The 12358-nt window shown below is 40.6% G+C and overlaps 1 protein-coding gene across 4 annotated transcripts in view; it reads right to left on the bottom strand.

Annotated features, from left to right (window-relative positions):
• ABCC4 (ATP binding cassette subfamily C member 4 (PEL blood group)) overlaps nucleotides 1–12358 on the bottom strand; it is a 508465-nt gene that overhangs the window by 323332 nt on the left and 172775 nt on the right. For all 4 annotated transcript variants that reach the window (XM_077483041.1, XM_077483039.1, XM_077483040.1 and 1 more), the window contains exon 10: nucleotides 7627–7716. In XM_077483041.1, coding sequence (XP_077339167.1) covers nucleotides 7627–7716 — 90 coding nt within the window. The remainder of the gene's footprint in view (nucleotides 1–7626; nucleotides 7717–12358) is intronic.

Raw genomic sequence — 12358 nt, 5'->3', positions numbered from 1 at the left:
TGGGTTAAAGATTTAGTTCTCTTCTTTTTTCTACATATGGATGTGTGCTGGCTCAATATTGATATACCCTTCAATATGTGTACCCATCTCATAAACTACTTTAGGGTGCACAATTTTGTTTGGACACATGAGGGCATGTTTAAGTATATCATACATAAGTATATATAGTGTTCATAGTATTCATCCTTATGCCTCCAATCCTGCTTTACGTTTTCCTGTCTTTTCTTATGGACAGGACATGGAAATTGGATATTCTGCTCTTCTTCCTCCTCCTTGCACCTTTTCTCCATCACTTTACTATTTGCAATATTGTTCATATAGAACAGGCTTTTTACAACTTACCAGAATTCATATAGGGTTAGATTTTAAGTGGGATGTTTCCCACTATTATGATTGGAGTTATTTCGAAAAATGTCTTCTCCACTCTTACAGCCTTTGGTACGCTTTTTGCCTCACAATTGTCCATCTCCCTTCAGGGTTTATATCCTTTTTTGTCCTGTCATCACACGTCCATATAGTATTTTGGTTTATTCCATCAAGGAGATCACCCTCGACATACCGAGTGGGTTTTTTTTTCTTTTTTTTTACATTTTTACATTGTTTAAGATTAAGCTCTATTCGCCTTTCTACATATAGATGTGTGTGGGCTTAACATCGATATTGATATGCCTTTCAATATGTGTACTTGTTTTGTAGACAGCTTTAGGATGTAGTGTTTTGTTTGGACACATGAGGGTACGTTTAAGTACATCACACATATGTTTACATGGTGTTTATAGAGTTTATCATCATAACTCCAATCCTGCTTTGCATCTTCCTGTCTTTTCTTTTGGACATGACATGGAAAACAGATGCGGCTTTCCTTCCTCCTTTTTGCATCTCTTTCCCATCCGTTTGCTGCTTATAATATTGTTCACACATAACAGGCTTTTACAACTTCTGGTTGTTGTGGGTTGTTCCCATGTAATGTGTGCAATTTTCACGCAAGTTACTGGTATTATTTTGGTATTTTTTTTGTCTTTATGTGATTTTTCATACAATTTTGTCTGGAGTAGATGTTAATATGCTATATTTTTTAGTATATCAACATACATTTCATAGTGAATATAACATCCAGCTCTGCCTCATTTTTCTCTGTCTTTCTTTTGTTGTCCATTTCAAGTACACATATGCACATACCATATACAGACACTTAGATAAATAGACACTGAGGCACATTTAAATCTATTGCATATATTTGTGATATTGTTTATAATATCTAATGTTTTTAATTCAAGGTTTTAGTAATGATATGTCTGTTTATGTACATTCAATTATGTATGAAATAGTAAAGCTGCACTATTCTGTCTAAAATGAGAATCACAATTGTTTTGCTAGGAATAAAGATCACGATTCTTGCGGCGTAACATCTTTCACATTAAAACAAAAAATTGGGCTAACTTTACTGTTTTTTTTTTTTATTCATTGAAGTGTATTTTTTCCCAAAAAACTGGGTTTGAAAGACTGCTGAGCAAATACAGTGTGACATAAAAAATTGCAGCAATTGACATTTTATTCCCTAGGAGATGGCGAACCTTGGCACCCCAGATGCTTTGGGACTAATATATATATATATATATATATATATATATATATACACATATATACACACACACACACAGACCAGACACAAGACAACTTCTTGAATGCATTTGTATCCTTTGTTTAAATCATGTCTTTGTAGATGTGTGGTCATTGGCATTTTCATGCTCCTATATTTTCATATGTAGTTTTTTTTGTTATATATTCATGCACATGTATGTCTATGCTCACATGCTTAGTGTTCCTTACCTGGAGATACGCATGTTTATATGGACACGGATGTTTGTTTACCATTACATCATTCCACTTCACATTTTTCACCTTTTTTCATATTATTTTCACGGTAATTCACATCTTTATTTATAATACTTATCCTCATTTTCATATTCTACACTATATAAAGGTCTATATGGATATGTTTTATATTGAGTATTATTATCCCAACACATATGCACTTTGGTTTAGTATCCAACATTAAGTATTTTTCATTTTTTGATTATATTCAATGGATGTTTCATTAAATGTTTTTGAGTCTTTGCAGATAGCATTCTCCAAACATACATATACACACATACACACACACACACACACACACACACACACACACATATATATATATATATATATATATATATATATATATAATTTAATTGTTTTTATGCACATCCATTTTTACACATTTTTGCTTTTATTTTTTAGAATACTTAGTGGTGCCCTCACATTTAACCACACGTTTTAGCTATACACTAATCAACCCACTTCACCTATCAACTGACTATAATTACAGTAATTTATTCACAGGTTTGAGTCCCATGTTTAATAGAGATCAGTGTGTATATATTGCAGTTAATGTTTGTGGTTCTTTAGCTATGAATAAGCACTTTTGAAAGTGTTTAACACCTCCTGTGATCTGTTTGCTGTGGCTTGTACTTTTTGGCTTATTACATCTTTTTTTTTTTTTAATAAAGGCATTTGATTTTGTTTTAGGTCAGACACTTTGAAGTATTAGACAAATGCATAGTTACAGACATTTACATATGTGTATATATTCATATATAGGTCCCTTTCTTATTTCACAAACTTGGAAGCATGACCAGGCCATTCCCCTTTACTGGACCCCCCAATAATTTATATTCTTCACCCCCCCCCCCCCCGGAATTTGCTGGAGATGATGTCTTTAAAAGCAAATATTTTGCATCACATTATAATTATATAATTTTATGTTGATAGTTGATGCAGGACATGACAATCCAGAATAAAAAACAACAATAATCAGGATATCACATTAATTTATTACTGGTTTTAATTTGCAGTATAAAAGTATAGAAAAAAGTTTTAACAAATATTTGTCAATCCTCCTAAGGTATAATTCTTTGAATAAAATACTACCGAAAAGACGGCAATTTATATATAAAAAAAGCACTGGGTTTGAGATACTTGATATCCAAGAACGTTTTGGATCCTCCCAAAGGGGCCAAGACGTTTCTAGAGAGGAATGGGTTCTTTGGGTGTGGGAGAAATAAGGCTTGAAGGTCTACCAAAGATAAAAGAAAAATGTAAATCTTTACATCCTCGGATGGGAAGGAGTATAAAATAAAATAGATGATTACCTGTAGAACCAGATTTGTAAACTACATGTCGATTTGTCCTTGTGGGCTAAGATATATAGGGGGAACAACAAGATGACTGTTCACACGTATAAGAGAACATACGTAAGGGATTTAAACATCATAGTGTTTCCGATCATTATAAAATTAAGCGTAACAGGGATCCCACCTCATTGAGTTTTTTTGGGATTGATAGAGTGTACCAAAACTGGAGGGGTAGTGACGTGTGAAAACAAATCTCACAGAATGAGACCCAATGGATACATCGCCTTAATAATTTGGCGTCTTTGGGCTTAAACAAGGATATAGATCTAAATTGTTTCATCTGCAATTTTAAAATAGAATTGTGTTGTCAAACCCATTTTAGAATCCTGATATATTTAAATATATTAAAAAAAATTAAAATTATTTCCGTGAATATTAAATGTATGGTATGAATATAAATGTGTTTTTTTGAATGTATATGTAATAGAATTGTAAAGAGCGACACCAGCTCGATCAATTTTGACCAAAAGTTAAAGCGGTTCTCCACCCTAAAGTGGAAGTTCCGCTCATCTGATCCCCTCCCCTCCGGTGCCACAATCTGCACCTTTCAGGGGGGAGGGGGTGCAGTTACCTGGATAATCCAGGTATCTGCACCCACTTCCGGGACAGACCGCCGCAGAGCCCCCCTCCCCCCCCACCCCCTGTTGTGTTCTGGGAAACACACAGTTCCCAGGACACAGCGGGGACCAGCAGAGACGCGACTCGCTTCACTTCCCGATTCCCTGACAGAGGATGGCGGCGGGGGCAGCAGAGAGACGAGCGATTGCTCGTCATCTGCCGCCAACATCGCTGGACCCTGGGGCAGGTAAGTGTGAATTTATTAAAAGTCAGCAGCTGTAATATTTGTAGCTGCTGGATTTTAATATTTTTTTTTTAAGGTGTAGAACCGCTTTAAAAAGGGAAGGATTTCCCAGGTGAATCTTATGATCATTAGTCCTTTGTATTCGCCCAGCCAGTTTTACCACTTGCAAATAAGGGGGGTTTTGGTTGAGTGGAATTGTTTCTATGCACCAATGATATCGCAGCAGCGGGTATAACATCTTCGGGAAAACGGGCGCTCATCAACTTCCTGATGAAGCTTTACAGCGAAATGCATAGAGGTCAGATTGCCATCGCCATCAACATGGACCGCTCATAACATCACGTCCGTTTGAGCAGTGAAACGCACACCAGAATCTGGTGAGACAGATGGCGCCTTTGTCTGTACCATTTCAATGGCAGTGTGTTGGATATTATCCTTTGAATGAAAACATGTATGCTGGTTGAGCTGGTGCCGGTCTGGGCACCCTGACATGTACAGTAAGCGCATATATTTGGCGATTGGTTTTAGGTTATTTTTTTATTTTTTTATAAAACTGTGTTGCATGGTCACCATGTTTATCTTCTTTCTGGGTGATTGGTGTATATCTTGCTGAGGGGAAGAAGCATCTGTGAGCTGGAAAGGAAAAAACTTGGAACCCCATGCTGGCAGATTGTAATAATACAATTACACATGCTTTGTAAGTCCAGCTTGCCTTTTGGCTCTGGTGAGTGAGCATTCGCATTATTGGCGATGAAGCACGTTGGTTCTTGGAATCAAGATGCAGAGGATTGGAATCATTTAATTAAAGTGCAAGGACATGGAATTGGTCACAGTTCAATCTGCATATTTTTGCAGCACTTTTTTGATATGTATATGCACTAAATTATCACTGATAGAGAACACCGATAGTAATTGGAATTTTTTCACAGCATTTTTGTGTATTTTTTTGGTGGAATCTTGTTTTTTTTGTGCAATTTTTTTACATTTTTATATTTTTTTGTGTGCATTTTTTTGGTTTTTCGAATTGCACAATAGTGATCACATTATTTTATCTTTGAATGTATATGTACTAAGTTATCACTGATATAACACTGGTATTCATTTTTTTCACAGCATTTTTGTGGAATTGTTTATTTCTTTTGGTGCATTTTGTTGTGCATTTGTTTCTGGCATTGCACAATAGTGATTATTACAGTGGGCGCAATCTTTATTATCTAGCACATGTTAGTTTTAGGATGTATGTAGTTTAATTAGCGCCTACTTTACATTTTTTGTTTGTTTGATGACATGACATGTTGAAATTCTTAGGTTTGGTGTATAGCTTTTAGTAGAGTTAATGCCAATAAATAAAACAGTTGATGTTATAACTGCCACATTTTCCAACAACAATCAAAATAAACCAAGTTTAGCAAGTGTAATCCAGGGGAAAATAAAATGGGGTCAGATTTGAGCTTTTTGGGTGCATTTGGAGCTTCCCTTATTTTGCTTATCATATGATGTTTAAAGAGGAAGTAAACCCTGATGAGTTTACTTCCTCTTTCATTCCCTGCAAAGGCAAAGCATAGTAGCCCATTATGTGTCACTTACCTGACACAGGAGCCAGCGAAGTCACTGCTGTCCCCTGTAGTCCGGCACATCCATCTTCTCGGTGGGTCTCGCAGCTCCGCCGCTGTCATTCGGCGAAGCCACGATGACGTCACTCCCGCGCATGCGCATGGGAGCCGAGACGCGCGGCATCTTCGTCATCGAGAATGCCACGCTCAGTGCGCCTGCACACCGCTGTCTACGGCGCATGCCCGTCTTCGGGCAAATATCTCCTAAACCATATAGGTTTGGGAGATATTTCTTGGACCTACAGGTAAGCCTTAATCTAGGCTTACCTGTAGGTCAAAGTGGTTTGAAAGGGTTTACTTCCTCTTTAACACCACTTTGTAGCGCCGGCATTTTCACCTGGTGATCCAGCCAATAAGCATTTCGTTTTTTAACTTAGTTTAACAGACCAGGTCATTCAGACAAAGTAGCAGTTACAGTTACAGTGTTGAGTCAAACCATTCATCACCGACAGGGGTGCTTACAATGTCAAACCTTTATCCTAAAAGGGAGTAACTTTTGCTGTAACTGCTTATAAAGTGTTAGCTGGAGTTCAGCTTCAATTTGTTAGTCAAGTCCATCTAAATCTGCTTGTCTAACATTACCCTCTCCCCAGACTGGCAATGCTGTCATCTAAAAGGTGTGTCTGTTTACTACTTCATCCAGAGTACAGACACCCTAAAGCCCCATACACACTATATGATTTTCTGCTGATATTTTCCTTCAGATTTACCAAAACCATGTAGTGCAAGGGCCTGCCTGATTGCATAGACATTGAAACTCCTAAGGTTTGACCTCATTATATGGTTTTGGTAAATCTGAAGGAAAAACTCAGCAGAAAAACTGATAGTGTGTATGGGGCTTAAAGCTCCATTTACATCTAAAAATTCACAGAATACCTAGAAAAATGTACGCTGTGCTTGTAGGGCCTTAAATGCAGCCAGATTAAATAAATAGGCTACCCCCTGTGTGTTTAGCATGAAAACATGCAAAAATATATGCGTTTGTGTGCTGTGGAGATGTGAATGCAGCCCAAAATAGGAAGTGTGTTACTAGCTGGAAACAATGGGGGGGGGAGAACAAATTCAGCAACCACAACCAAGGATTGGTAAGCTGCGACATATTACACCTGTTTTTTTCTTTATTACTGCTTTAAGTCAACACAAATTTAGTGGAAGGAGTGGGCACAAACCCCTTATCTAGGGTATCCGGTACTGGGCAAGTCATTTATTTTTTTACATTTATTACAAGTACTTATATAGTGCCATCAATTTATGCAGCGCAATCACATCAGTCCCTACCATCATGGAGCTAACATTCTAAAGTCCCTAACTCACATACATACACATACTAGAGCCAATTTACACAGAAGCCAGTTAACTTATCAGCATGTCTGTGGGGCGAGGGAGGAAACCAAAGTACCACATGCAAACTCCATGCAGTCAGTGCCATGGTTGGGATTCAAACTGACGGCCCTAGCGCTATCAGCCTTTTTTCTAATGCTATGAATTAAGGATGTGTAAATTGATATTATTTAGCCTTCTTTCCTTGCTTTTAAAACAGAAATCATCTTTAACAATAATTCAATTTTAAGCACAATAAATTGTATATCTGTAATTGACATGAAATGACCATCTCACAAAGCATTTACTTGTGTTCTATCCTTGTATCCATCATTCCAGCCTTACTAATGCTCTATTTTCCCTTTCACTGGAAAACATCAAACAGCCAGCATCCCATAAGAAAGTACAATACATCAGGGTAAGGTAAACTAAGCGCACTATTGTGTCTTGACAAAGAAGTAACACCCAGGCAGTTTTTTCTGGAATTTCATCACTCATTTGGAATGCATGGGGACAATCAATGTAAATACATGTTCTCTTTCACCATGAGCCCAATGACTGACTATGAAAGTATCAGCACTTTCATTATGCTGGAAAAATCAGTTTAGCTGTATGTAGAGCATGAGGAGAGAATGAGGGAGAGGAAAACGATACTCACTTTCCCTGCTCCAACAGGTCCGATTACAGCCAGCAATTCCCCAGGTCTCACACTGCATGAGATATTCTGAAGGGTTGGCATTTCCAAGGTCTGCAAAGAAAACAATGTTTGATGTAACACCAATGCAGCCAAGCAAAAACTATTCAAGCTTGTGCAATCTCTTACACTCTGAACTGACAAACAGAAATTGCATTTTATATACTAATAGATGGAATAATAATTATTTGACAGATTGAACAGTATCACACAGTTAAAAAAAAACATGAGGGCTGGTTCACACCACAAAAACCGCTCTCCAGATCCGTCCCGGATGCGCTTCTGCATGCATGTTTTTGATGCATTCTGGTGCGTTTGTGGGTGCATTCCAGGTGCCCCCCCCCCCCCCACTATACAAGGGTCCAGTGCATTTTTGATGCTTTTTGCTGCGTTCCAGTACAGTGCAGGAAAAAATGTAGCACGTTCCACTTTTTTGTTTCTGGAACCAAAACGCCCTAGAACGGACTGCACTGGTGTGAACTATGCCATTGGAAACCATAAAGCCTACTTACGATGCATTTTTGATGCAGAACAAAAATGCACTGGAGTGCATGTGGTGTGACCTGGCCCCCGAGGATCCAAAAGAAAAAAAAGTTATTCCTTTCTAAGAGTACTGTTGTATAAAAGTGGAACTCAAAAGAAAGCATGCTTATCACAGTTAAATGTATAAAAACCATCCATCCTTGCAATATAACTTAAAGCAGCATTCCACCCAAAAGTGGAACCTCCACTTATCGGCTTCCTCCCCCCAGGGTGTAGGAGGGGAACAGGTACCTGTTTGACAGGTATCCTTCCCTACTTCTGGAAAATAGTGCTGCGGCGCTGTCCCTCAGAGGTTTGCCCCCTCCTCCAACCTATTTCCTTCACTGACGCTTAAAGCATGATTTGTGCATGCAGAGTAGGGATGAGCTTCGAGTTCGAGTCAAACTCATGTTCTACTCGAACATTGCCTGTTCGCCTGTTCAGCGAACAGTGAACAATTTGGGCTGTTCGCAGCAAAAGCCGGAACACCCTATACAAGTCTATGGGAGAAATCTAAAGTGCTCATTTTAAAGGGTAATATGCAGATTATTGTCCTAAAAAGTGTTTGGGGACCCGGGTCCTGCCCCAGGGGACATGGATCAATGCAAAAAAAAGTTTTAAAAACTGCCGTTTTTTCAGGAGCAGTGATTTTAATAATGATTAAAGTGAAACAATAAAAGTGTAATATTCCTTTAAATTTCGTAGCTGGGGGGTATCTATAGTATGCCTGTGAAGGGGCGCATGTTTCTGGTGCTTAGAACTGTCGCTGCACAAAGTGTCATTTGTGCAGGAAAAAAAGTCCTTTAAAATCACTTGCGGCTAAATTGTCGGGTCTCCGTAATACAGAGAACACTCAATGAGTGTTCTCTGTATTAGCCGACAATTCATTCATTCATTGATTAAAAAAAAAAAAAAAAAAAAGCGTGGGGGTTCCCCTAAATTCAATTACCAGGCCCTTCAGGTCTGACATGGATATTAAGGGGAACCCCGTGTCAAATTAAAAAAAAAAATTGACGTGGGGGTCCCCCCAAATATCCATACCAGACCCTTCAGGTCTGATATGGATATTAAGGGGATCCCCGCATCAAATTTAAAAAAAAAAATTGACGTGGGGGTCCCCCTAAAAATCCATATCAGACCCTTTATCCGAGCAAGCAACCTGGCAGGCCGCAGGAAAAGAGGGGGGGACGAGAGAGCGGCCCCCCCTCCTTCTTGAACCATACCAGGCCACATACCCTCAACATTGGGAGGATGCTTTGGGGGTCTGTGACCCCTCAAAGCACCTTGTCCCCATGTTGATGAGGACAAGGGCCTCATCCTCACAACCCTGGCCGTTGGTTGTGAGGGTCTGCGGGCGGGGGGCTTATCAGAATCTGGAAGCCCCCTTTAACAAGGGGACCCCCAGATCCCGCCCCCCCCCCGTTTGAAATGGTAAGGGGGTACAAAAGTACCCCTACCATTTCACAAAGAAAGTGTCAAAATGGTTAAATAAGACAAACACACTTTTGAAAAATTCCTTTATTAAAAATGAAAAAAAATAAAATAAATAAAAAAAAGATTCCAGCGGTGCTAATCCACTCTTGCTATCCAGCGACGGATCTCCGGGGTCCAGCGATGGATGATCATATCCAGCGACGGGGGAATCTCTCAGTCCAGCGCTGTCCATACATCCTTCTTCTATCTCCTCTCCGGAGACACTGCAGAGAGCACAGCGCTGACGTTTCTTATATTGGGAGGGCGGGGCCACCCGTCACCTGACCCCGCCCCTCTGACGCTGGAGAGGGAAGCCAGGGGTTCCCCAGTGACGTGTGGGTGACCCCGCCCCCTCTGATGTAACGGAAACCTGCGTTACATCAGAGGGGGCGGGGTCACCCACACGTCACTGGGGAACCCCTGGCTTCCCTCTGCAGCGTCAGAGGGGCGGGGTCAGGTGACGGGTGGCCCCGCCCTCCCAATATAAGAAACGTCAGCGCTGTGCTCTCTGCAGTGTCTCCGGAGTGGAGACAGAAGACGGATGTATGGACAGCGCTGGACTGAGAGATTCCCCCGTCGCTGGATATGATCATCCATCGCTGGACCCCGGAGATCCGTCGCTGGATAGCAAGAGTGGATTAGCACCGCTGGAATCTTTTTTTTTTTTTTTTTCATTTTTAATAAAGGAATTTTTCAAAAGTGTGTTTGTCTTATTTAACCATTTTGACACTTTCTTTGTGAAATGGTAGGGGTACTTTTGTACCCCTTACCATTTCAAACAGGGGGGGGCCGGGATCTGGGGGTCCCCTTGTTAAAGGGGGCTTCCAGATTCTGATAAGCCCCCCGCCCGCAGACCCTCACAACCAACGGCCAGGGTTGTGAGGATGAGGCCCTTGTCCTTATCAACATGGGGACAAGGTGCTTTGAGGGGTCACAGACCCCCAAAGCATCCTCCCAATGTTGAGGGTATGTGGCCTGGTACGGTTCAGGAGGGAGGGGGGGCCGCTCTCTCGTCCCCCCCTCTTTTCCTGCGGCCTGCCAGGTTGCGTGCTCGGATAAAGGGTCTGATATGGATTTTTAGGGGGACCCCCACGTCAATTTTTTTTTTACATTTGATGCGGGGTTCCCCTTAATATCCATATCAGACCTGAAGGGTCTGGTATGGATATTTGGGGGGACCCCCACGTCAATTTTTTTTTAAATTTGACACGGGGTTCCCCTTAATATCCATGTCAGACCTGAAGGGCCTGGTAATTGAATTTAGGGGAACCCCCACGCTTTTTTTTTTTTTTTTTTTTTTTTTAATCAATGAATGAATGAATTGTCGGCTAATACAGAGAACACTCATTGAGTGTTCTCTGTATTACGGAGACCCGACAATTTAGCCGCAAGTGATTTTAAAAGACTTTTTTTCCTGCACAAATGACACTTTGTGCGGCGACAGTTCTAAGCACCAGAAACATGCGCCCCTTCACAGACATACTATAGATACCCCCCAGCTACGAAATTTAAAGGAATATTACACTTTTATTGTTTCACTTTAATCATTATTAAAATCACTGCTCCTGAAAAAACGGCCGTTTTTAAAACTTTTTTTTTGCATTGATCCATGTCCCCTGGGGCAGGACCCGGGTCCCCAAACACTTTTTAGGACAGTAACTTGCATATTACCCTTTAAAATGAGCACTTTAGATTGTGAATGTTCGAGTCCCATAGACTTTAATAGGGTTCTAAAGTTCACACGAAGTTTAGGTCTGTTCGCAGGTTCTGGTGCGAACCGAACAGGGGGGTGTTCGGCTCATCCCTAATGCAGAGTAGCGAACTGGCTGTGAAGCCAAAAGGCTTCACTGATGGTTTCCCTTACAAGGAATGGCAGCACCCGAGAGCAGATCCAAAAATCGTCTGGGGTGCCAACATTGCGGGGAATATTAAAAGTCAGCAGCTACAATATGATTTACTAAAGGCAAATAGACTGTTCACTTTACAAGGGAATTATCCACAAAGCTTAGTGAAAGATTCTAAACTTCTTTAATAAATCAGTCTAGTTTTCTCAGCCAGCGAAAAAAAAGTTGAAATTAGTTTGAGGAGTCTGCAAACATTACAACGGCTGGCAAATTTCCCTTTGTTAATGATGCAACATTTGCCAGTATGTAGGAAGCCATAGTCATCCCATGTCAATAACTAGGGTTGCACTAATACCATTTTTGTTACTGGCAAGTAGGAGCACCGATACTTGTACTCAAGTACTCGCTTGATAGGGAGTACCGATACCTTTGCGGTGCGATCTGAACCCATACAAAACAAATGGGCCCAAACTGCACTGCAAAGAATCACATGCGATTTGAACAGGAATGTGGTGTGATTCCTGCCTGGAATGCATACAGTTTCCTGCACTGCTCCTGTGTGAACCCAGGCTTGTCATAGTGACTTCAGCCTGGGATCACATAGAAGTGGTGGTGTCGGAAACCACATGCTAGTCCGGCAGGAATTGTCCTGAATTCCTGTTCAAATCACATGCAATTTTTTGCAGTGCGATTTGAGCCCATTCATTTTGTATGGGCTCAAATCACACCGCAAAGGTACCTACTCTAGGATTTTACTGCTGCCTTTGACCTCTCTAGGGACATACAAATTCCACTTGGTCTTTATTGCTGTCTGTGCCCCTATTGAGGTGATACCTTTGATTTCCCGTGTGGGCACA

The sequence above is a fragment of the Lithobates pipiens genome, unplaced genomic scaffold (genome assembly GCF_037356315.1).
Source record: "Lithobates pipiens isolate NorthernLeopardFrog02 unplaced genomic scaffold, aLitPip1_a1.2 Scaffold_16, whole genome shotgun sequence".
Lineage (NCBI taxonomy): Eukaryota > Metazoa > Chordata > Amphibia > Anura > Ranidae > Lithobates > Lithobates pipiens.
Note: the sequence above shows the minus strand (reverse complement) of the source record. Positions and strands in the feature narration are given on the sequence as shown.